This window comes from Patagioenas fasciata, chromosome Z (genome assembly GCF_037038585.1).
Source record: "Patagioenas fasciata isolate bPatFas1 chromosome Z, bPatFas1.hap1, whole genome shotgun sequence".
NCBI classification, from domain to species: Eukaryota; Metazoa; Chordata; class Aves; order Columbiformes; family Columbidae; genus Patagioenas; species Patagioenas fasciata.
The window spans coordinates 58,954,505-58,981,228 of record NC_092560.1 but is presented as its reverse complement, the minus strand read 5'-3'; the positions used below and the strand labels follow the sequence as shown (position 1 = coordinate 58,981,228).

At 38.8% G+C, this 26,724-nt stretch overlaps 1 protein-coding gene across 5 annotated transcripts in view; it reads right to left on the bottom strand.

Moving 5' to 3' along the window:
• The window catches only part of ARL15 (ARF like GTPase 15), a 230,005-nt gene that overhangs the window by 121,604 nt on the left and 81,677 nt on the right, over nucleotides 1-26,724 (bottom strand). For all 5 annotated transcript variants that reach the window (XR_011736435.1, XM_065861012.2, XM_065861013.2 and 2 more), the window contains one exon: nucleotides 10,603-10,811. Coding sequence is in view for 4 of the 5 variants with exons in the window: in XM_065861012.2 (XP_065717084.1) it covers nucleotides 10,603-10,811 (209 nt within the window). In the remaining variant the exon portion in view is untranslated. The remainder of the gene's footprint in view (nucleotides 1-10,602; nucleotides 10,812-26,724) is intronic.

The window sequence follows — 26,724 nt, the reverse complement described above, 5'->3', positions numbered from 1 at the left end:
CTCTATACATCTGCGTGGATGAAACGAACAGCCTTTTCTTAAGAAGAGTTCATTCACTAATGCAGATTGGGGGGTTTGGGTTTTATTTTGTTTTTTAACAGTTTGTTAGATTCCTTACAGTGCTTATTAATACTTGAACAAGGAACTTCAGCATGCATTAACTTTAAAAAGGTCTACACACAAATATCAAGTCTTTAGTTTTAAGACAGTATTTCTGACCCTTGCAACTCCACATCTGAGCAAAATGTGAACAACCAAAGATAACAGAGAACATCAGAAATGTAAAGCAATTGAGAAATGTTACGCATGCATTGTCATGGATTATTCAATGCACTGTTAATACCATATCCTCGTAAACAGTAGGAAAAAAATTAAGAATAACCTGGGTAAATCCTAACAATACATTAATATCTTTTCAAGAAAAAAAAAATCCTGAAATTGTTTTATTTTTTTCTTTGATATGCTTCCTATTTGCAGGATCCTTCACTAATAATTCTTTTCTAGACTAACTCAAAATTTTGGGCTGTTCAGATTCCAGCTGAACAAGTTACTGTGTCATGTCAGACTGCAGTAATAGATTTTCTAAACATTTAAACTACTTTGAGAAAACATTTATGCTGATAAAGATTCCAGAATGACTAATGATATGCTGCAGTATCAACAAATCATCATTAGAATAATGTCATTATACTCAAAACTCTGCTTCTAGTCTTATGAAGGAAGATTGTTACCAGATGCTAGAGAGTAGATAATTTACGTTTCTTCAGGGGTATGTCTGCATCTGCTGCTGAATCACTGAAAGAAGGGGATGGGAGAGTGGTTTCCTCTTTTTCAACTAGACGTCATTATGAAGTAGACAGATGAGATTTCTGAAAACATAGTGGACATTGTTCTCTCCATACATCCCTACAGAAGAAAGCTTCAAACTGACTGCTTTAAAGCAAAAACTCAAGAGTACTGCATCCTCATCCTCCCTGAACTGTGGACTCTTCCGCACTTTTGAATTTGCAGAACTCCCCTCCATTCTTCATTTCTGTTTCAACCCCAGATTGCTCTCTACTTGTCTGTTTTTGTCTCTTCTGTTTTACTGCCAGTAAAATCTTGGGAAGAGGCAGGGAAAGAGGTGTATGACATCTGTCACCCGTCCCCTTCCTTTCCTCGTGTTGCTCCTTATCTCAAAAACTACAATGTCCTGTCCAGCACTCAAGCTCTTAACTTGGGAGCCATCTTTGATTTTTGGCTTCCCTCACACCCCCACAGCATCTAAGACTCTTCCAGATGCATAATGGCTTACAGGAATCCTGGGCAGAGGAACCAGTTCAGCACTGGGAATGGATAGGAAAGGATTTGATCTCACCTCACAACGCTACATATTTCTTTCTTGGTCCTTGACAACTGCAGCAGTTGTCCCAGTAACATGCATCCAGAATGCTGATGCAAGGATGATCCTTTCCCTATCATGTCACTTGTCATCATTGTTTCATAAAGTCTCACACATATGCCATCATCACCATGTCAAGAGCTGCATTGTTCATTTCCTTTCAAAGGAATTTTATGCTCACCCATCTAAAGCAGTTTCAGCCTCTGATGGTCTAATGATGCATTATTTTCAATTCTCCTTTCACCCATGCTACAACTCATACCCAAGAGAAATTTCTCTCAAGCACCTTCAGAAATGCTGAGGTTGAAAAGGTACCAAAAGTACCCAATACCCAACCTGAACTCTGAACATGTTCTGTTTGATGCAGGTTTAAAGACACCCTGCATAGACATGTTTCCAGCAAGCTCTGTGAGATGTTGAGAATTACAGACGATATTAATCTATGTTACTTCACAGTGCGGGTAGTGCTAATGTAGCTGAACAATTTCTAGTTTTCAGGCACATACTTAAAACTTTAAACGCCTACACAAATATTAAATGGACAGATTTTCTCCTGTTTGGTTATTCTTGAACCTCCCTGACATGACCAATAAAGATTCTTATCATGATCTCCCATGCAGTGCGAGTATCTAATTCTTGCAGAATGGACTGAGACCAGAAATTCATTTAATACACCGCATTCCTACCCTAAAATAATGAAGACTGTGTGATCATAATCAACCTTTTTATTATAATTTATTTCTGTCATATTGAGTAACAAATATAAATAATACAGAAAAAAGTTCAGCTATGCAAAAATATCAGAGAGCTTCCTGCTTGGTAAATAGAAAGTTTACAATATAGTTAACCTCCTTTCAATCAATAAGTTTATTTTAGCAATAGAGACATTCTAATACTTTCTATTAATAATAAAAAAGGCAGGGGGAGGATATGTCCTCATCTTTTAAAAAGCAGCAACTTGTATTCTTGTACTCATTGTAATAAATATAAGAAGGATGTCCAAAAAAACCCCACATCCTAAATCACTTGCACAATAGCAGAGTTTTCACAAACTTGATCCAGTGCATTACTAAATAATTTTCCATTCTTTTTCATCTGATCCTGAAAACTCTTTTTTAAAAATTGTAGAGCTGTATTTGGAAAGCAGTTATATAGCCATTCTTTTGTTCCATTTGAAATAGTTATTTATTCTGAAAGAAACAGATCTTCTCCTGCTCATGTAAAATGTCTCAAACAGTAATTAAATTTTAGAGCACTCAGGAGTTCCTCTGAACAGCAGTATCACAGACTTAGAGGCCCAAAAGGGTCTTTATGATTGTATAGTCAGGTTTGTATCCAATGGGCCTCAGTACTCCATGTAAACCTCTACCGAAGCCCAGCAACTTTTGGCGAAGCAAAAAAGGTTTCAGAAAGAACTCTAAAAAGCTGTACTCTTCTGAGCTCCAGCAGTCTTTAATGAATACTATATAAGCATTTGCAAGTATACAAATATTTATGAAAAACACTTACTGAAAGATGAATACAGATTTTTTTATCTGAAAGCATATGAAAATTTCTCTAATCACTTTGCTTTTTATGTATACAGATTATGCTTTAACTTCACAGTTGCTATGTTTAGTTCTGCATGCACAACCAACTCCTCCTTTTTGAATGACATTTTCTTTTTAATTCCCTGGCTAGGAAGACAACAAGGATGTTTACTTTTCCAAGCACATAGTGAAAATAAGTGCTTCTTTCATACCTTACTCTCAACCTCAGTAAGGTCCTTGCAGACCTACTCCAGAACCTTCCTTGTTAAGTAACAGGGGAAAACTATTTCCCAGAATTTCCTGCAAAACCTTCTTCTACTAAGGTTCACTGTAGTGGGATCAGGGAAAAAAAAAGGTGAATTAGAAAGGTGGCAGGGAGGAAGGTCTAAGTCTCATTGGGATTTAGAGTTCCATACCACTGTTTTTCTGCACCACTCTCACCTTCCTTCCTCCTCTTGTTTGTGCCTGTACATTAACTTACCCAAATGTCTCATGAGCTGAGACTGTTTGAAAAGGAGGAAGGAGGGGAGTAGTACATAATTTTTATGCACAAACCAGTTCATCACATAGCCACAGAGTCAGACTGTCACACCTGAAGGATGGCATAGGCAAAGAGTGTAGCATGCAAGCCAATACTGCTGGTAAAATAAACACTCCAAGTACACCCACCTATATGCACATAAAACAGCCATTTGCAGACACAAACAGTGCTTTAAAAATTAAGCTACTGTTGTTGAAACTGTATACAGATGTACTCTTTAAAATCTACTCTAAAGCATGCAGCTTTTTTACAGACTTGTACTTTGCATCATCAGCTGCACACACCATTCAAGAGATTTACTTCTCTAAGGACAGTTTGATGTCATGAAACTGGTGTAGGAGGACAGGACAGTGTTTCCACTCCCGTCTTAGCTACTCCACTCCTGTTCTTCAGCTCCCTGTACATTCTGCAGTATATGCATATTTTCAGGTGTGCTCAAGCATTTTGTCTCTATCTTCAGGAGGGTTATTCCAATTCAAAATTTCTATGGGTAGTCTTTCAACTCAGCTCCTTGCAGACTTACTTCTTTGTCAAGAATAGGACTAGGAATTTAATATTCAGAGACTCACTTTTCTCTTGTAATTGGACCATGTATATTGGTACAGCAGTTATTTGCAAGCTGTACTATCCACCTAAATATTATAGACAATTCTAATTAAATTTTGGGTCTCTCAAAAATGTATTGGAGTTTTATCTGTCATTTCTTTTTTATTATAAAACATAATTGAAACAGAAATCCATATCAATCCATATGCTTATGGTTTGAATTCTTCATGTCACCTTTTTATATAAAGATTTTCACAAAAAGTAGAACTATTTTAGATAGATTTATTTAAAATCCTTAAAAAGACTTTACAATTAATTTTCAGATCATCTTAATTTCTTCTTTGCTCATCATTATTTCCTCCCATGCCAGTGACTCAAAGACAACAGAAAAAATCCAGCTTCTTCCAAGATTTGCAGTTTCTCATCTTGATTTCTTTATATGCTCACTTCCATTTTGGAGTAATAAATATTTACTACCCAACTTTCTATTAGTATGATCATTCGAACTATGACATGATTAAAGCAAACACTACCTGCTAAATACTTACATTGAACACAGGCTTGCAACGGTACAAAATTTTTGCTGTTCACATCTATCTAAGATGTGGAACTACTCACAGACTACTTTTATTTAAGTTGTTGCTTATCTTTTTATATTGTATTTTATTTACATTCTTTTATTTTATTATCTTTTTATATCTAAATCATGTTCCTCACAGGTTTGAAGAAATTCTTTAATCACAACAGGAGTTCCTATGAGACATTTAAATAGGAGTTATTTCTGTATAGTTCTAAACATGGAAAAACTAATATTTCCTAAACATCAGTTTAATAATGTCCTCCTCTTCTGCAAATGTGTTTGTAACTGAAGTCTGACAAATAACTCCTCTGTTCCTGCAAAGGCCACAGTTGTGGAGGAAGCAGCCAATACTCAAAATAGCAGAGTCCAGCTCCAAAACAATCTTCAAATATCAGGGGATACACCTTGGACGAGAAGAAGTATTTGCAGTGAGGGGATTGCAAATATTAAGGTCATTAAGGTCACTATGATCTCAAAACAGGGTAGGAATCCACATTTGGCTATGTGCTGCAGTAATTTGAAGATAAATCATTTCAGAAACAGTTTGTTGAGGAACCAAAAATCTGCCCTCGATTTAACTTTGCTATGGATGTCCCTGTCATAAAGTACACGGATTAGCAACAGCTGGTCTTTAAGAATGCAGATAGGTGAACCAATCTGAGACACTTGACCAGGGTGAGGATGGGACAGACTGCAGAGTACACTTCCATTTTCACTCTCAGCTTCGGGCTAAGTTTCTATGGTACCTGCTGCTGGAGACATTATCTGCTCAAAACTGTTAGCTGAGATACTGCATACTCTCTGAAGCTAAACCTCCTCACACGTCACTGTTCAACACAGTTTTTCAGCTTGTTAGTAATGGTATCTATAATACTACTCATACACTACTACTTTGAAAGGGTTTCCATAAAGAAACCATATTCCCCCACCCAGCAGAAACTACAAATGGCATGAACTATGGCAAAACAGTAGGAAGACACCAAAATAAAAAGCAGTAATTACATCCTGGAATTAAACCTGTCATATGCAAGCCAACTCAAATCATAAGCATCAGCAGGCTCAGAAAGTGCAGTTCCTATAGAGGTCCAGCTGCCCACACCAGTAAGAGCCTCCACAGATGCTGAAAAACCTGGACACTCTCCTCCAATGTTTACTTAGCTCTAAGACACCTAAGGCATCAAGAAGACATTGTCATCTACAAAATTATTTCCAGACATAAACAACAGAGAAGAAACTGGCAGCATAACAAACGCTAACCCTCACATCCCTAAGGTGGCTCTTTTTACAAGGAGAGTCATCCTCCACTTTTCTGCTAGCAGAAAACCAAATAAAACTGTCCACAATTGAAAACCCAAATGCCTTAAAAATATTCTCAAACAGATAAATATATTGCAGCCTGCATAAACACAGGATCAACCTTTCTCACTTGCTTTTGAAAATACTGTTTGCAATTTGAAGGTATTTTGCTCTATTGAAGAGAAGAGATCATCAGAAAGACTTTCCTCTGGATTTTCACACACCCATCAGTACTGTTACTTGAAGTAGGATCTTGTATGGAAGAGAAAAAAGCTCATGTGATCAGCTCACTGTATAACCGTTTCACTTTTTTCCCCGACAATAGTATTTTAAAAGATAATACAAATCTTAAAACAGACTAAGATGAGTTTTGATTCACTGTCTACTAGTAAGTCTATATTTAAAAGTTTGAGCATTTTTAAAAGCAGGAATTTAGAATATATCTTCAACGATTTCCCCTGGTACTAGTGTTCACCTCTAATAATGTCTTCATATATATGATCTTAGAATAGTTCAGTTGGAAGGGACCTACAAGGATCACCTAGTACACCTGCAATATCGAGAGCAGCCTTAACATGCATCTGCTTCATCACTGAACTAACAAAGCTTCACAGTTTGAGTGGGTTTCTCATTTGGCCAGTCCTACATGGCTTCCTCAAGTCCCCAACAGCTTCTGACAAGTGTTTGCTTCATGGGACATATGGACAGCTTCAGATGCATCCTATCTGTGACTTTTAAATATTGCTCATACCTGGGAGGAAAGCACCTCCCAGTTTGAACACCGGTTTAAATCACAGGGACCCCCTAAAATATCCAGCTTCCAATATTATTAAACGAAATAGCACATGTTCCAAACTAAAAATCAACAAGTTGGTAATCACAGTCACGCTGCTGTTCCCTTGCAAAGTAATTTACAGTACTTCTACGATCATAAATCTCCTGTAATATTTAAAGCCTGTAAAAGAAATCTGACTAATCAAAAACACTTGTTATAACCAAAAGCACCTTTGTGATAGGAAACCAAAAGCTCACTCTGTCAGCAAGATACTTATTTAAAAAAATACATATAATTAGGTACACTGTTTTAGAATTGTACCCTGTATTTTGGAAACAGTGGCCAAACTGATACGCCACCATCTTCCCATCTGCTGAGTAACTAGATTTATTTTTCACTTGTAACTATTTTTATTTCCTAATTCAAGAGGTTTCCAAAACGGCAGTCAAAACTGGCTTACATATGATTCTTTCTTCATTATTGTGATTTTAATCCAAAATAAGGTTACTTTGCAGCATACCTATCGACTCAAATAAGACTGAGTTTTACAGTCTGGTTAATATACACAGTCTTCATTTCAGCACGTCTCAGTCACAATCACTTAGTAGTTATTTGAAAACACTTAAGTAGGTTCTACTATAAAAGGAACAACAAAACAACTTACAAATATCTTTGACATGGGAAGGTGGAATAAATGCCAATATAAGTTGACACAACAGAAATAAGAGGCACAATATTTAAAATTATATCTCCATTTTATAGTTTCTAGAATGTAATGTCAAATTTACTTTCCTGATTTCATTTTAAAATTAAAATATATGTATACATACACACACACATATATATATATAGGAAACATCTGACCAGCAACTGAACACAAGAAAAAAGGATTACATTTACTGATTACTATTTCAATGTAAGTTCTGCTGTAATTTTTCCTGATAATTTCAATAATATTATGTATACCCTCTGATCATGCCTGCAAAACTAATGGGGTGAAACTACATTTCATAAATTAAATGAGTTATTTTGATGTTCTTACAACTAGCCATCATAGTTTCAAACTTAACTACTCCTGACATTGTTTAATACCTACGGCACGCAGCTTCTACAATATTGTTTCTATTTAAGCAATGCATGGAGAAAACACATTAAAATAAAACACAAAATTTTGAAAAACTGAAGGAACCGCACTTCCCAACAGAAAATATAACTAACATCTGTTGCAGAAACTGCTTGGCACTTGTACAGTTTTTGAAGGATTTTTGTTGTAGGTAAATATTTTTCTACAATTCCTATAATGCACCACTCAACTCAGACATTTTCTTTAGTTATACTCCAAGGGGTCCTTTCAAATCCATTAAAGAAAGGCAACTTGTTGCCTAAAATAATGCATACATACTCCTAAATTTCAACTGTGATTCATTTGTCTTATAAAGAAGTGAGGAGATATCTACAACTAATGGACTTCCTTCTGTAAAAATGTCTAATACAACTCTCAATGTACAACACATTATTTTTGTTAAATTCTTAAATATATTCTTTGTGAAATAAGGAATGGTCTCATGATTCAGCACTTTACTTCCATGTCACATGTCCATAATGAGAACAACAGCACTGAAAGCCTTTAGGAAAGCAAGAAATTTTCATTTAAACATCTGTAAAATTGACCAGTAAGCCTCCCACTTCACATACACAGCAAGCACAGGACATAATTTTTCCAGGGACAAAGTAACAACTTTATAGCTTTTTTTTTTTCCTTTTTGTCATTTTGTTTCCTACTATTCTTCAGTAAAGCATTTCAGAGACATACACTGAGTTCTTGATACAGAGTGCATTTTTTTTTCTGAAAATATGCATAAGCTGTGCACTTTTAACAAAATCTTTGTATTCAGCATTTCATACAGATTCAAAGTAGCAATCAAGACTTGTTTGCTATGATAAAACACCAAAAGATACTTTCTTAATAGAGCATACAGTAGAAACATCTAAATGCTACTGTAAGCACATATGGATTTATTCCTCTATTAAGATATCAAGCAATTCGTAATAATGGATGAGGAGAAAATGAGGGTATTGTCAATGAAAGGAGAAGAAATGCTAACTCTGAATACACAAAAGATTCAGTACAGCCCCAGAAGTATATCCACATGGGCTCAAGTGCAAGTTCAAGACTTAAACCTATAATTCGCTGTAAAGCAAACTAACTGGCATATATCATGTGGCATAAAGACACTGTTTCTCTCCTGTATTCACTATTTACCTGAAAACAGAGAAGGAACATTTCCTAAATTATAATCATAATCCCCAATTAACTTTCAATTCAATTTGGTTATTTGGAAAAGTAAAAAATAGTAAAATAATAAATACTTAAATAATGTGAAGAAAAGCATTTCCATTGATGGAAATCGTGATTTGTATTGTTCTATGAAAAAAATAAAAATCAAAACAACTTGAGTATATTCGGATGAATAAAATGAAACCAGTTGTGTCTCAGGATATTGTCTTTTTTAAGTGGAAGGCTTAGGAATACACACTTTGCTTACACATTTCACAATAAACTAGAATAAATTAGTAAACTGATACATAAAAAAACATATTACATTACTTTTAAATATTCATTACATTTTCATAAATCTGTTTTTAGATGAACGGGACCTGGGACTTTTAGATTCTTTCCCTGCATCATTTCAGTTTACCTTTTTATGTAACTTGACATTTCTGCTTTTCTTCTTTTTTTTTCCATAAGCACAAATTCTTGGAGGAAACGACCAACAACGTAATAAAACATTTTACAGTGTAGATTACACAGTTCTCACATATTCTTTTCCTCTCATATTCAAAACTTCACTACACTCCAGTCACATTTACACTTTTCCTTCTTAACAGGCTTAACTTTTTACCCTGTTTCTTTTGGCTAAGTAAGGAATCACAGAGAGCAGTAAAATAGTACAGAAAGTACATACAACTGTACTATACAAATAGGAGTTACCTTACCGATCAGTAAGTTTTGCATTGAATTGAAACTCTTTAGAAAGATCATATTTTAGACAAACTGCATCTAAGAAAGCAACAAGTTTAAAAACAAGTTTAAATACAAAGAAGCTGCAGAGTAAGGTGCAGAAACAGTTTATGCTCTTCTGTAATAAAAATGACACTCACAGAACAAACAGGAGATTTCACATACAATCTTTAATAGGAAGAGTCTGTTTATCAACAGAATGACAAAACCAAATTATAATTTCTTCCTACAACTTGAGAAGAATAAGGATAGCTTCTCATGAAGAATCAGTAACTTTCAGCGTTCCCTCAAAGGTATGTGACATGATAGGAATGTAGGTAAGAAGAATTTTTCAGGAACTTAAGAGCAAAAGGTGCACTGAACTGAACAGTTACATAGTTTACTCCTTGATAACTACAAATCAAAGAAAAACACTACTCCTTAAAAGAAGGAAAACAGAATAGGTTAAAGACTTCAGAATAGGAATTGCAACTCTGCCCTGATATCAGTTCGTAACAGTTAAGAAAAAACATTGTGACATAAAAGACAACCTGTGGCTGCCATCTATCGCTTTAAGCAGTTGCAAAGAATGGAGTAATGGGCTAGTGCAAGGTTAAAACTAATAGCAAATAAAAAAAAACCCAAGCAAAACAAAAAAATCACTGTCCCAGAAGCTTTTGATAAGAGTAGCTTAAAAACATCTTTTCTCCCTTAAGTGAAATATGGTGAAAGCAGAAGAACTGTATCCTTGTCTGTTTACCAGAACAACTAAGCCTGTATAGAGTGCATTGGACCAAGTTCTCAGAGGCTGGGACTGTTCTTGGTCTGTGCACGTACAACAGAGAGTAACTGAGGCCAGTTCTTAACCAGGATGTCAGAGTAATACATAATACTGGGTGAGTGGTGTGCAGATAGTAAACACAAACAGGCAAGATGCTGCCACATTAACATACCTCTTGTACGGAGCGAGCTGCTGGCTTGTCTTGATGATTGGCCAGTATTAAAAACGGCAAAGTACATAACTGTGGGTGCTGGAGAGCAGAATGCAGTTCATTCCTAGCAGTTTCTAGATCATCTTCAGAGGAGGCACTGTCTAATACAAATATTACCCCTTGGGATCCTTGGTAGTAACGACTCCAGTATTTCCGGATATTGTCAGCCCCTTTCAAGATAATAATGAAAACTAATTAAAACAAAAATAATTAAACAGATTTAACACCTGCTTCTGAAAATAACCTTTCTACTTAGAACAATCAAAGCAACAGACTAAATTTTCTCTCCAAAATAATCATAATTGAAAGAATAAAAAGGAAAAAAGCAACCATAAATCCAACGCACACACAAACGTCAAATTAACATTGTTTAAATATGAGAGAAAATCTGATTCAATGCAGTTTTTATCCCTGAAAGTTTCTGTTCCATTGAGTACTGGAAGAACTACCATGCTTCCAGTGCTACCTAGCCTACTCCCATACCTTCTCACTGAAATATCTAAATATACTAATACTTAAACCTTTGCCCATTCTTTTTTTACTCAGCCCTGCAGTTTCTGTCATGGCAGTTGCTCATTTCCAAGTATGATAAGGTCTTCCAGTTCACCTCTATACCATCAAGCAAATTCATAACTTGGGACAAAAGGTGTCAGGAAAGCCAATTAAAGTAATTATGCACTTAAGAAGGAGACTGGTGATACAATAGTGAGTTGAACAGTAAACGAGGAGCTATGGTGACAACATGCAAAGGCATTAATTTCAACTACTTTTGTTCTGTCAGCCACACTAGGGATTCTGGAAGATCCCAACAGTAAACACAAGTGACTGTACAGGCTTATGTGCCACAGTAATTTTTAGGACACAGTTGAGCAGCACTCAGTCATCTCAACAGAAGCCAAGCAATAAGGTTATTTACAGAAGGCTTTTGTCTCCCCTGGAGAGCAGCACATGTTGTAACATTGAGGTAGGAAACAAAATGCATTTGACAGCTGTCAAACTACCTAAACTATGATTTGGATATGGACTATTCTTTGTATGTCTGAATCTGGCACTACACTCATGGGGATTAATACTAAAATTTGAACAGCAGCAGCAATACTCTAATAGAAAACTTGATATGACTCCGAGACAGTGATTTGCAGAAATGTGCTGAAGGTGTCCTTTACAGACACTTTTCTTACTTTGAGATAGAGAGAAGTGAACTTTAAAGTAGACACATATACTAAGTGTTGATAATAATAAAATTCCATTTTTAGTGAAGCAGAACTGCACAAAAGTTCTGAGCGTCATGTGGGCAAAAAAATGAGAATTTAATGCAACATAATTACTATAACACGGATATTTTACTTAAAATATTAACTTACTTAATAAATTGTGCAACAGAAAAGACAGCCACTAAACACAGGTGAAGAAATAAATATCTAAAATTAATTTACACCTTACAATTTATGCATCCAACTCAGAGTATTCAAATCTTGCCCTATGGAGATAGTCTGTTCCAACCACACTGGAACCTTAATAATTCACTGTCTGTATTCTGCACCTAGCACAATTTAGGTGGCTAACAAATGTTCTGGACACACTTTTTCCTACAGAGAGTAGTGAGGTCATACCTGAACATTTGGGTTTTTTGTCTGCAGAGGATCTATAAAGCTGATTAAAGGTAGATGGTCATGGGATTTAGTCAAGACCTTGCTTAACTTGTCTATTGATTTAACCAGACTCAAAGTAAGAATGCACAAACATTTACTTTGTCATCGGCTTCTGAAGATCAATATTACTTATACAGAAGAGATAATTAGCTTTCAATGCAGTCCATGTTTCTGTACCACCCAAATAGCTATCAAATGTACCTGTAAATAATTCCATAGCATGTTAGATGTTCCAGTCTTTCCAAATAGCTGTCTATGTCAGAACCAAGTAGAGCAAGTTGCCAGAGGGACACTATTCACATAGCCACACACAGCAGTGTTGCAGGCAACTGAAGTATCACATCACTTTAAAAACTGGCAGAGAATCATTTTCAACGAACGGAAAGGCCAACACCATGACCAGTTCTTTGAAGGTCTCTTTTTTTTCCTAGCCACATAGCTTCTCTCTTATTTTCTCTAAGCTTCAGCCAGTGACTTTTCAATCACATGTCCCTGCCAGACCCTGAGTCTTATCTTTGTAACCGTACCATTTCCACAGAGAAAAATTGTGTGGTGAACTGCAGAACATTTGGCCTCTTCTGTCCAGGCACACAGAAGAAAGCAGCTCACGGTTCCCTACATTGGGCACTGGAGCCAGAAAAGCAGTATGCTGATTTGTTGACTTAGCAGTCTTGTATTTCTGGCTCAGGTTCTTTAGCTGCTCAACTTTGTTTCTACACATCAACTATCCCAAAAGAAACAAGACCAAAGTGTAGCTGGTTCCTTTTCCCTCCATCTCTGGCCAGTCATCATGGTGTAGCTATAAGAACCAACTAATAATGTCCAGAAAAATTTGGTATTTCCTGCAGGATCTTCCATTTGAATAATGACCTGCTCCAAACTTGCTTACACTTGGATTCGGAGGAAATGACAGTCCAAGTGTAAGAATAAAAAAAATTGCACTAATCAGACAAGAAAAAAACCTGAAAAAGTCTATACTTTGGGATATCATTTTAACTAATTTTTCTGCACTTTAAAAATCTCAGTATCAGTAAGTTATTAGCAACTAGAAATCATAATTTCTACAAGACAAGTAAGCTTATATTCTTTTGTGTCAACTCTTCATATCCATGGAGCATAATCTGCTCTCAGCTCCTTTCCCCAGAGCATTAGGTAGCATGTTGTGGTGCTACTCTGGGAAGGAAATGCTGGCCTCTGAATAATGATCCAGCTGTCACACTTCATGGTATGACAAATCCAGTCTTCCAGAGCAAGCAGTTCTTTCTAAAGGTGCAGTATAGCACAGACTATCATATTAATTAATCTTTCGAACTGTTTCAAAGGTTTATAAGACACGAAAATTCAAAGTCTGAGTTCTTCATAATCCAGATTGTAATGTGAATCCAATAAATATCAGAGCTCTCAGAGACTGCCAGGATGAAACCAGAAACTTAACTGGTAACCAAAACGTCCTATCAAATGACAGTAACACACAAGATAAGCATTTAGGTTTGTCAGCCTAATATCATGTGTTTTTCTAATGGTTTTGCAGGCACATGGCTGTTTCTTCAACTACTTCATGTTTAAACAGAGAAAGAGAGAGAAAAGCAAGGGGAAAAAACGAGGGAAAAAAGGGGGAGCAAAAGGGGACAAAAAAGAAAAAGAAGTAACCCAGGTAAAAATCTCCAAAACATCAGAAAAATGTAACAACAATTCATATTAGAGCTAGGGAATGTGCTATCCCAAAAGTTCACTAAAATGTGACAATCTGTGTAGTATTCTCCTCAGACACAGGCAAGACCCACGACTCATGCCTAGGCATATGATTTGTTTTCCTCAACAATGAACCCACAGGAGTGGGTTGAGTCCTCTGATGTGACTTAAACATTCCACTTAGAAATAAATTCACTTGGGGAGGAGAAGGGTGAGACACAATGCAACACAATCACAGTACTTATTAGGAAGGAAAATCACAGAATCACAGAATGTAAGGGACTGGAAGGGACCTCGAAAGATCATCTAGTCCAATCCCCCTGCCGGAGCAGGAACACCTAGATGAGGTTACACAGGAATGTGTTCAGGTGGGTTTTGAATGTCTGCAGAGTAGGAGACTCCACAACCTCCCTGGGCAGCCTGTTCCTGTGCTCTGTTACCCTCATCGAGAAGAAGTTTCTTCTCAAATTTAAGTGGAACCTCTTGTGTTCCAGTTTGAACCCATTACCCCTTGTCCTACCATTGGCTCTCACTGAGAAGAGGCTGGCTCCGTCCTTGTGATACTCACCCTTTATATATTTGTAAACATTAATGAGGTCACCCCTCAGTCTCCTCTTCTCCAAGCTAAAGAGACCCAGCTCCCTCAGCCTTTCCTGTATTCGGTCAAACATAGGCTTGAATTACTTTATAAAAGGAAAAAAACTCTCTTCTTACAGAGAGATGACAAGGTGCTGTAATTAAAAATGATCCCAGTCATTTGGCATTACTACAGGACAGGGTTACTCAACTAACTGTTCAAAATTTCAGAAAGTTTTCATTTGTAATTTTTAGAATACCAAATAAATAAATTATTTTTGGTTATCAGCCAAGGGTATAGCGTGTCCATATTAACACAAGTTATTATTTGTATCAGTGCCAATAGTAACCTCTCAAATACCCTTTAGGGTCTAGGGTAAGAGTTTGAGAGTTATGTGCAGATTAATACACATCCAAAACAGGTTGCACAGTTATGCACTCCTGTAAATATTATGCCAAATGCAGAGCTGCAAATCTTCCTTTCAACTCTGAATACTTCTGTTTACATCTTCATTCACAGCAGTCTGAGGCTACCTTCATTTCCCTCCCTTTCAGTATTTCGAGAACAGGACATGGACATAGACACAGCATCACAGATCAGACTGAGGAAGTTGATGAGGCCTTCTATGCGCAGCTGAGAGTGGCCTCACAGTCACAGGCCCTGGTTGTTGTGGGTGATTTTAACTTCCCTGATGTTTGCTGGAAGGACCATTCAGCCAGGCAGCCACAGTCCAGGAGGTTCCTCCAGTGCATTGATGATAACTTCCTCATGCAGATGGTGGAGGAGCCGACCAGGAGAGGTACACTGCTGGATCTCATCCTCACTAACAAAGAGGGTCTGGTTGAAGCAGTAAAGGTTGAGGGCTGCCTGGGTTGCAGTGACCACGAGATGGTGGAGTTCAGCATCTCGTGTGGCAGGAACAGAATAGCAAGTAGAATTGCAACCCTGGACTTTGGCAGGGCTGATTTCGGCCTTTTCAAGCAACTGCTGAGGGAAACCCCATGGGCAAGACTGCTTGAAGGAAAAGGGGCCCAAGAGAGCTGGATTGCATTCAGAGATTGCTTCTTCCATGCTCAGGATCAGAGCATCCCCACACGTAGGAAGTCGAGGAAGGGAGCCAGAAGGCCTGCGTGGTTGAATAGGGATCTGTTGGGTATGCTCAAGCAGAAGAGGCGAGTTTACAGGTCATGGAAGCAGGGACTGGCCACTTGGGAGGAATATAAGGCTGCTGTTAGAGGATGCAGGAAGGCAGCTAGGGTAGCCAAGGCCTCCTTAGAATTACAGCTGGCGAGAGGGGTCAAGGACAGCAAGAAGAACTTTTTCAAATACATAGCAGATAAAACTAATACCAGAGGCAATGTAGGCCCACTGATGAATGAGGTGGGTGCCCTGGTGGCAGAAGACACAGAGAAGGCAGAATTGCTGAATGCCGCCTTTGTCTCTGTCTACTCCGCTGGAGGATGTCCTGGGGAACCCTGTACCCCTGAGACCCCGGATGAAGCCAGGTTAATGGAGGAGTTTGCTTTAGTCGATGAGGACTGGGTTAGGGAACAATTAAGTAGTCTGGACGTCCATAAATCCATGGGTCCAGATGGGATGCATCCACGGGTGCTGAGGGAGCTGGCTGAAGTCATTGCTAGACTGCTATCCATCATTTTTGCCAAGTCTTGGGAAACGGGAGAGGTGCCCGAGGATTGGAGGAAAGCAAATGTCACTCCAGTCTTTAAAAAGGGCAAGAAGGAGGACCCGGGTAATTATAGACCGGTCAGCCTCACCTCTGTCCCTGGGAAAGTAATGGAACAGCTTATCCTTGGTGCCATCTCAAGGCACATCAGGGATAAGAGGGTCATTAGGGGCAGTCAGCATGGCTTTACCAAGGGTAAGTCATGCTTGACCAACCTCATAGCCTTTTATGAGAATGTAACAAGGTGGATGGATGATGGCAGAGCGGTGGATGTGGTCTACCTTGACTTCAGTAAAGCCTTTGACACAGTCCCTCACAGCATCCTCACAGCTAAATTGAGGAGGTGTGGTCTCGACAATAGAGTAGTGAGGTGGGTTGCAAACTGGCTTAAAGAGAGAAGCCAGAGAGTGGTGGTCAATGGTGCGGAGTCCAGTTGGAGGCCAGTATCTAGTGGAGTGCCTCAGGGGTCAGTACTGGGGCCAATATTATTCAATATATTCATTAATGATTTAGACGAGGGAATTGAGTGTACTATCAGCAAGTTTGCTGATGACACTAAGCTGGGAGGAGTGGATGACACGCCAGAAGGCTGTGCCGCCATCCAGCGGGACCTGGACAGGCTGGAGAGTTGGGCGGGGGATAATCTGATGGAATTTAACAAGGGAAAGTGTAGAGTCCTGCATCTGGGCAGGAACAATCCCAAGTTCCAGTATAGGTTGGGGCATGACCTATTAGAGAGCAGTGTAGGGGAAAGGGACCTGGGGGTCCTGGTGGACAACAGGATGACCATGAGCCAGCACTGTGCCCTTGTGGCCAGGAAGGCTAATGGCATCCTTGGGTGTATTACAAGGGGGGTGGTCAGTAGATCGAGAGAGGTCCTCCTTCCCCTCTACTCCGCCCTGGTGAGACCCCATCTGGAATATTGTGTTCAGTTCTGGGCCCCTCAGTTCAAGAAGGACAGGGAACTGCTGGAGAGGGTCCAGCGTAGGGCAACAAAGATGATTAAGGGAGTGGAGCATCTCCCTTATGAAGAAAGGCTGAGGGAGCTGGGGCTCTTTAGTTTGGAGAAGAGGAGACTGAGGGGTGACCTTATTAATGTTTATAAATATATAAAGGGTGAGTGCCATGAGGATGGAGTCAGGCTCTTCTCAGTGGCAAACAATGATAGGACAAGGGGCAATGGGATCAAGCTGGAACACAAGAGGTTCCACTTAAATTTGAGAAAGAACTTCTTCTCAGTGAGGGTAACAGAGCACTGGAACAGGCTGCCCAGGGAGGTTGTGGAGTCTCCTTCCCTGGAGACATTCAAAGCCAGCCTGGACACATTCCTGTGCGACCTCACCTAGGCGTTCCTGCTCCAGCAGGGGGATTGGACTAGATGATCTTTTGAGGTCCCTTCCAATCCCAAACATACTGTGATACTGTGATACTGTGATCACAGGAAAAATTCACTGAAAGCAATTTAAAGGTGTCAAACTTGTTACTTGTCAAACTTGCAGCAAATATTCATTGAGAACAAAACAAATGTCACACGGCCTTTGTTTCAAGATAGTTTAGCCTATGCGTGACAGTTCTCATTCACCTCAAAATAGAAGAAGGAATACGTCACAGCTCAGGAGAAGCTTTTTCCTTCCCATCAAAAATAGTTAACCTGGGGCCATGGAAGAATGCAGGCTGCAACTGGTTTTTCTACCACTTCAAGTATAACAACCAGGGAGACAGGTTTTATAGTTGATTAGAAAGTTATACAGATAAATCCTCTACTGATACTAAACAGACAGTTTGTAATTAGCAAAAAGGTGAAAAGATGCCAAGCAGCATGTCGATTGTGCCACAAAATGTTTTTGCTTGACAGGCTGGCCCATGGGTGGAAGAGTAAGAACGAAGGGAAAGGAAAAAGAAATCTCTTGTCCATTCTTGCAAAATCTTCAAATGCACCATAGCCTCCCCAGAAAACCCTCTGAGAAATAATTTTGAAATAACTGTTTCTAAGTCTACATAAGGTTTATAACTTCCCATATTTTCCTCACAAGTAAAACTGACATGTTTTCTTAGGTAATCAGGAATACACCTGAAATCTTAGAAATCTTAACACATTTTTAAGAGATGCTGTGGTTCCTTATCTATCTCAGGCATAATATCTATTTATATTTCCCAGTACCTCCCTTGAAGAAATACAGCACACAGATTTTTTTAACATGTTATTTTTCAAGCTGTTAGCTCTTTTTTATCACAAATAAAGTTATAAATCCTTCCTAAGATACCCACTTTGTATTTACTTGAAATTTGTCAACACTAACAGATGCATCCACAGACAGATACAGAAGTTTCCTGTGCGTGTGATGTCAGTCACAATTCAATGACTATTTTATATTGCTACTGGTTATCACTAAGCAGCAATACAGATGCTAAACCAAAACGTTCCTCAAGGTTCAAGTCAGATGACTTTTGTTTCCTAGGGCTTAAGACCAAGTGATCACAACCTGATTTCTCTAGCCTTTCAGGTAGTGTGCTCCTGCAATCACACACATGGCAGCAGGAAATTGGCAAGATTTTTCCTGAAAGAAGAAAATTTTGAGATTGCTAGATCAGCTATATTCACTACATCAATTCAACAACAACCTGAACAAACAATGTAAAAGAAAAAAAAAAAAAAACCTGAGGAAAAAGTTTTCTGTCTTTATACTCAATAAATACAAAAATCAGAAATACACATAGTTTATTGTGCTTATTTTTATTTTTCTTATCAAACTGAAGCTTGTGGAAACCACCTCTATCACACATTTTCTGTCTTCTAGGCTTCCCCAATGAGATTAGGCTGGAAGTCAAGCCTTCAGTACTTCTCCTACTAGCTAACTGAGGTGCTGTCTCTGACTTTGAATCTCCACCTACTCTGATATTTAAAACTGTTAGAACAACATTTAGATTGCAAGCACCTGAAAGTTTTAAAACCACCATATTTAAACTTGCCTTAGAAAAGTCAGTTTGCTCTACTTAGGCATGTGTATTTTTCTACCACCTTAACATAAAACATACAACTGTAAACAAAAATCAGCTTTTCTAGTCAGGTACCTATAGTTCATTTTAAGAGTTCATTAAAAAAACCTATTTCAAAAGGAAGAAAATATGTGCCCTGCAATACGCCCTAATATTTATTTAAGCATGAAGTCTGAAGATTTAATAATCTGCAGCAGGTAGCACATCACACTAAACTGGACTTCATAAATAACAGCTATTCTCAAAATCGTCCCCAATTTTTTTGTTGATGTTGTTGCTAGTTTTGTGGGGCTTTGGAAGGTTTGTGTTTGGTTTTTGTTGCTGTTGTCAAGGGTTTTTTTAAGTATTTTTTCAAAGGCACAAACACACAGAAAGTCCTCCAGGGCTAGCGAAGAATGGCTGGCAAGAAGAAAATCATCCATCATTTTCCTCTCTACCCTTTACCCCACCTCTGCACTCCCTCCACCTCCGCTGGAGGACTTGGCAGCAGACACGACCTCAGGACAAGCAGCACAGCTCCCCAGGCTGAGGGCTTCTGCCAGCACCCAGCAAGGCTCAGATGTACCCTCCTCTGAGCTGCAGTCACACCACTGGTAACAGTGCAGGTAATCTCAAATAAAGCTCAAAACGCAACTTTCTCTATGGCACTTAAGACTAGCTGGAACAGAAAGCAAGCAGCACATCTGCTAGAGCTGCGTACTCTGTCTGTACAGCCAGCACTTCTGCTGACTGGCTCACAAAAGTTTTAATCCGCTTTAGTCTTTGAAAGGATAATCACCTTTTCTGTCTAGAATAAAAAATTAAAACTTTGTGTTTGTTTGGGGGAAGTTCATAAAATGTAGGTATTATTTCTGATGCTAAACTAGGCTTCCATACTCTTGATAGAGAGAGTCTGAAGAAAATGGAATTGCAAGTCCAACAGGAGACAGGCTTTTTAACAAACCAAGGTTCTACATTTCTTCCACACAACGTCCCATCAAGAAAAAAAAAAAAAACAACAGCCCCCTGTCCAATGAAAATACAACTAGAAAATTTTCACAGAATCACAGAATGTAAGGGATTAGAAGGGACCTCAAAAGATCATCTAGTCCAATCCCCCTGCCGGAGCAGGAACATCCAGATGAAGTTACACAGGAATGTGCCCAGGTGGGTTTTGAATGTCTCCAGAGGAGACTCCACAGCCTCCCTGAGCAGCCTGTTCCAGTGTTCTGTTACCCTCACCGTGAAGAAGTTTCCTCTCATATTTAAGTGGAACCTTTTGTGTTCCAGTTTGTACCCATTGCCCCTTGTCCTATTGTTGTCATTGAGAAGAGCCTGGCTCCATCCTTGTGACACTTATCCTTTATATATTTGTAAACATTAATGAGGTCACCCCTCAGTCTCCTCTTCTCCAAATTAAAGAGACCCAGCTCCCTCAGCCTTTCCTCATAAGGGAGATGCTCCACTCCCTTCATCATCTTTGTGGCTCTGTGCTGGACTCTCTCCAGCAGTTCCCTGTCCTTCTTGAACTGAGGGGCCCAGAACTGGACACAATATTCCAGATGTGGTCTCACCAGGGCAGAGTAGAGGGGAAGGAGAACCTCTCTCGACCTACTAACCACCCCCCTTCTAATACACCCAAGGATGCCATTGGCCTACCTGGCCACAAGGGCACAGTGCTGGCTCATGGTCATCCTGCTGTCCACCAGGACTCCCAGGTCCCTTTCCCCTAAGCTGCTCTCTATGAAGTGGTTCTCCAACTTATACTGGAACCTGGGGTTGTTCCTACCCAGATGCAAGATTCTACACTTGCCTTCGTTGTATTTCATTAACTTTTTCCCTGGCCACCTCTCCAGCCTGTCCAGGTCTCACTGGATGGCAGCACAGTCTTCTGGCGTGTCAGTCACTCCTCCCAGCTTGGTGTCATCAGCAAACTTGCTGACATTGCACTCTATTCTCTCATCCGAGTCATTGATGAATATATTGAATAGTACTGGTCCCAGTACTGATCCTTGAGGAGCACCACTAGACACACGCCTCCAACTAGACTCTGTCCCATTGACCACAACTCCCTGGCTTTTTACCTTCGGTCAGTTCACAGTCTACCTCACTATCCAATCATCCAGACCACACTTCCTCAGTTTAGCTGCGAGGATGCTGTGGAAGACTGTGTCAAATGCTTTACTGAATTCAAGACAGACCATCTCCACTGCTTTACCATCATCTCTCCACCTCATTATGTCCTCATAAAAGACTATGAGGTTGATCAAGCACGACTTCCCCTTGGTGAAGCCATGTTCACTGCCCCTAATGACCCTCTTACCCTTGATATGCCCTGAGACAGCACCAAGAATAAGTTATTCCATCACCTTTCCAGGGATGGAGGCAAGGCTGACTGGTCTATAGTTATCTGGGTCCTCCTTCTTGCCCTTTTTGAAGACTGGAGTGACACTGGCTTTCCTCCAGTCCTCAGGCATCTCTCTCGTTCCCCACGACTTAGCAAAGATGATGGAGAGTGGTCTGGCAATGACTTCAGCCAGCTCTCTCAGCACCCATGGGTGCATCCCATCTGGACCCATGGATTTATGGATGTCCAGACTGCTTAACTGCTCCCTAACCCAGTCCTCATCAACCAAGGCAAACTCGTCCATTGGCCTGACTTCCCCTGAGGCCTCAGGGGTACGGGGCTCCTCAGGACAGCTTCTGGCAGTGTAGACAGGGACAAAGAAGGCATTCAGTAACTATCATCTTGTACATAGCTTTGATAGGCATTGCTTGCATGGCTCCTACTTGTTTTGAATAAGCTAGGCAGCAGGTTGTCTATTCACAGTGTAAAAAGCTTAATGTAGAAAAAGAACAATATTTCCAAAGAACAGTAGAAATATCACTAATGCTGAATCCTTATTGGAGCTTCTTCAGGACTCACATTAGCGAGATTTGTAAGCATGTGTAAATGATCTGTCTTATCTACCACATGAGGAAACTATGTGACAGAGCCTGGGCTTAGGCACCATTTGAACAGCAGGCTCAGTATGATTGACAGCAAACAGATCTAACTTTAATGCTTACAGAAGCTGAATGTGTCTGTGCGACTCACAGCTTGGACAGCACATCAGGGTCATCTAAAAATTTCATCTGCTAAGACATTCTGTAAACTGTTAGATGCAGCTATGTCACAGATGGCATTGCATGCACTCCACGACCTGATTTTGTAGAGGTGTCAACTGCTGTTTAGTTAAATACAGTACAGAGATTTTATTGCTTTGTGTCAGTTCATCCCTGCAAAGATGACATAGGCTGGCATTTACTTGTGGGATCAGTTTTCTGATGACTAACTAGGTGAAATTTTAGCTGCTCTTCTAGGCTATGTTGCTAGAAGGATGTTCAGTACTCCCCTCTACCTTCACAGAGCAAAGGAGGAGGGTAGTTTCCCATAACTACTCAAATCGTAAATTTTAATTAATAGCTCAACATCATTTTCATCCTCTTACTTTGTTTTTTCTTAAGGCAGATAGTACCTGACAACTGTTGCCATGTTCTCCAGGGGTGTACATTTTCCATACAACTGGAATAGCATAACAGTGTGACTCCCCTTCCTACTCTCTCTTCTTCTGCTCTTTACTTCCAAGCTAAGGCAAAATACGTATGCTTTGTTTAACCAATCCTATTTGAAGTTATTTGTTCTCACCTAGACAACTAATTTAGTTGACCTAAGAGTGTGAGTTCATAACTTTGGTCATTAAGTTTATGAAGGAACAGCAGTGGGGAGGACAGTTCTCATCTCTTTTTCTGGACATGCTCAACCAACTGGAGACTTGAGCATGTCTGACATTAACCACTCTGCTTTTGCTAAGCACTTAGAGTTTGATTTAAATTAACTTTCAAAGATGACTACACAACATGGTGATTTCTCTACACCTGTGGAAAAAGCCTTTGGGTGGATTACAAAACATAACATAAACATATGAGAATATATTTTAGCACATAAAAAAGAGAATGTTACTAAAGCCTATAACATGATGTTAGTATTTTTAAACTTGCTACGAAGAAAAAGAGCTGTTCGCATCCAGAATCAGTCTTTTAAATTTGACCAGGCTTCATGTTTGGCATCTCACCAGTAGCTTCTAAGCCTGAATTTAGAAGATAGCAAACTAAATTATAAAATAAGACTTTAAAACAAACAAACACCAAACAACAACAACAAAACAAAACAACCCCCAACACCCTGTAAATTATTAGTTGGTCTCTAGAAAAGACCTATAATCTTGATTTAGGCCTGCATAGGCACTATGTCAAAGCAGACACCACAACTTTGCATTCTGTTTCAATAGCATTACAACAGCAAATGACTGAATAAACATATTGTGCTTTCAGGCACTATATCTCCAGGCTAGAATTTGTTAGAACTAAAGAAAAAGCTTCCTATTGCCTTTGCACCTTCATTCTCTGTCTTGACAATAAACCTCAGCATTCAGCATACCAAACTTTGCTTCTTTCAGCAAAACACTGTTGGAACTTTCTGAACAACACAAGGATGTTATCATCTGCCTTATTTTTCCAGTCTTTCCCCACTCCCCACATGCTCATTGCACACAATTCCATCCTCAGTTCCCCCCAGAGATTGCTGCACCATACCAGGAATTGATCAAATCTGAATTTCTTTCTATTCCATTACTCAGTTGAGTTGCATAATATAGAAAGATGTTTCCAGTTATTCTGTTAAAAAACATACTGAAAGAATATGGACTAGTGTATGGTACATCTTCACAGTAAGCTAAATTAAACACATTGTTTTATGGACTAAATTTTTTTAAAATATGGTAATTCAAAATTTTTCAGCTAGCAGGAAGGGATTACTGGTATATTAAAAGAGAAACTTAGAGAATGGGCACTTCAGTTGGGTCAGTAAAGAAAGCAAGACCTCATTTTCAGCTAATTCAGGAAGACCTATGTTTGATTTGAAAGCTATATATATTCTTAAGTATCTGGGATCAAATTCAATGTTTTTAAAAAAAACATTTAACATTTATGAAATTGGATAAAATCCCTGTTTTCTGGTAGGAAGGCAGCCTGGCTTAGGAAATAAATGCAATTAAAAATAATCAGAAGTAGGATTTTGTTTTAATATTCTAGTATCATGTACTTCAAAGAAAAAATTCTGCAAAAAGAGCACAGCAAACTTTGCTTCATGTCCCTAATCCTAAAGGATGCTGAAGAGAATCAGAGGAGGAAGAGCCAAAAGAAGAGACTGTTTTCTGTACACTTTGCCTGAAAATTTAGTCCTTAGAGAAACAGAGAAACAAAACTGGCTTCAGTAGTGGCTCCAGAAGGCAAACAGTACAGTAAAAGCCAGCACCACCTTCGACCTTGAGGAAGGATACTGCTTCAGACAAACAAAAAGGATACTACGCAGTCAGCATCTGTTTCACATAACCGCTTGGCTGCTGCATACAAGAACCTTAAACAGTATGACTTCTACCCTAAGTTTCTGAAACATCAGCTGTCAATACATCACTGTATAAAGACATATGAAGCTTTCAGTTACCTAAATCTAAAAGACAATTTTAAAATACAGTATCAAAAAGTGAAACTATATAGAACTTCACCATTCTAATAACATGCAACAAGAAATAGCGACTGTTAAAAACAGATGCCTTTCTGCCTTCCTCCAGGTTTCCAACATGAAATGTCTGGACAAGACCTTCATGCTATAGTAAAGAGAATTTACATAACAATACTGTAACAACTGACGGCAAAATAAACAGGAATGAGAACAAAAACATAGGCTTCTCTTCAACACCAGAAGCAGAAATTCCAAAATAAAATTTAGCAGTGACTAAATTGGTAGGATATTTTTCTTTATTTTCATACAGCAGCAAGAGAGAAACCATGCCCACTCCAAAAAGCTCAGACTTTACCTTCATCAAACAGGAACAGATCTCTCAACTAGAAGATTAAATATCGGCCAGCAACTTTTGGAAGAAAAACAAACTTTTGGAAGCTTGCCTTATCTCCCTTACATGGGCAATGAAAAGCTATCAGAATTAGCATTTTTCTCCAGTATCTCATAGAAAAAACCAGATGATACTATTTCTAAATACAGATATGTAAACACCCATTGTTAAAGGGAAAATAAATAAAAAGGTGGAATAAAAAAATTCCCACAATCCTTCTGCCTTTGGGAAGAGATAAATGGGTGAAAAAAAACCCAAATCAAATTCTTTGGATTACTTCAGGACATCCTGTCACAAAACATCAAGGCACTCCACTGAGATAAGGTTTCTCATAACACACATACCTGCATAAAATAAAAGTTGTATGACCAGAAAAGATTCAGGACAATACTTCAACAAGGATCTGCTATAGAATACTCAGATTTGATTCTTGATGCAAAACCTGCACTTACCTACATTCATTATATATATTTCATAGAGATTATAGTATCAACTGCGCTGTAAATGATTCACCCTACTTCAAAACAAAACAAAACAAAACAAACAACACCAACTGAAAGCCACCTCAGCAACCTAACTGCCCATTACGCAGATAACACACTCAAGCAGAACCAAGACTAAACCTGTGCAGTGGTTCCTTTACCAAAGAAAACTTCTTTTACAGGATACATGTTCAAAACAAGAACACGCATGTTTAAATCCATGGACCAATGGCAGGAAGAGGAAATGCTAACCTTTCAATATATGCTTATCTCAAAGCTTTCTTGAAACAGTTTCAGGTAAGACAACCGTCATGAAACTTTATTTGATTTCATGAAACTTCCTTCAAGAATCAAGTTAACTTCTACCCCAGAGCATTTAAAAGAGGATTCAACCTTTCTGAAAATCTAATTAACATCCTCAAGATCCTTTCTACTCATTTACATACATAATAAAGATCTATAGAAATTTGAGAATACAAAGATCTATGTGGTTTTTTAATTAGAAGAACATGAGATTAAATTAGACTTCACAAGAACTCTCACTAGTGGAGTGTTTTCCTTCTAACAGAGCTACCTCTTGGCCACTTAAGACTAAAGGTCAGAATTGGGCAGTCCAATAGCTTATCTGTATACAGACAATTAAGAAAACACAACCACAAAACAACGATCCCTCCAAAATCCAACCAAAGAACGGACCTCACAGAAGTTGGCTGCCTTTGGAACACTTTCAGTGGTGCAGCAAATATATTGGTTTTGCCCAACGTTCACATAGTTACCTGAGTCAGTGCTCCTAAGTAAAAGCTTATACATGCAATAAACACAGGCAACACATTTCCTCGAGGTGCCATACGAGCCATACTACTATTATGGTCCAGTTTCTATTTCTGTACAACTTAAACCTCTGCAATGCAAGAAATTAGATTAAGGAGATATATCACACTTGTCAGCCTTCTGCTCCTCCTCCTTTTTACTTTTTGTTCCCTGTAGTCAGCATTTGGACAATTTTTCTCAACTTTATCTGCTATGGTGAAACACAGGTTTTACATTCCAGCCACATTGATTATCA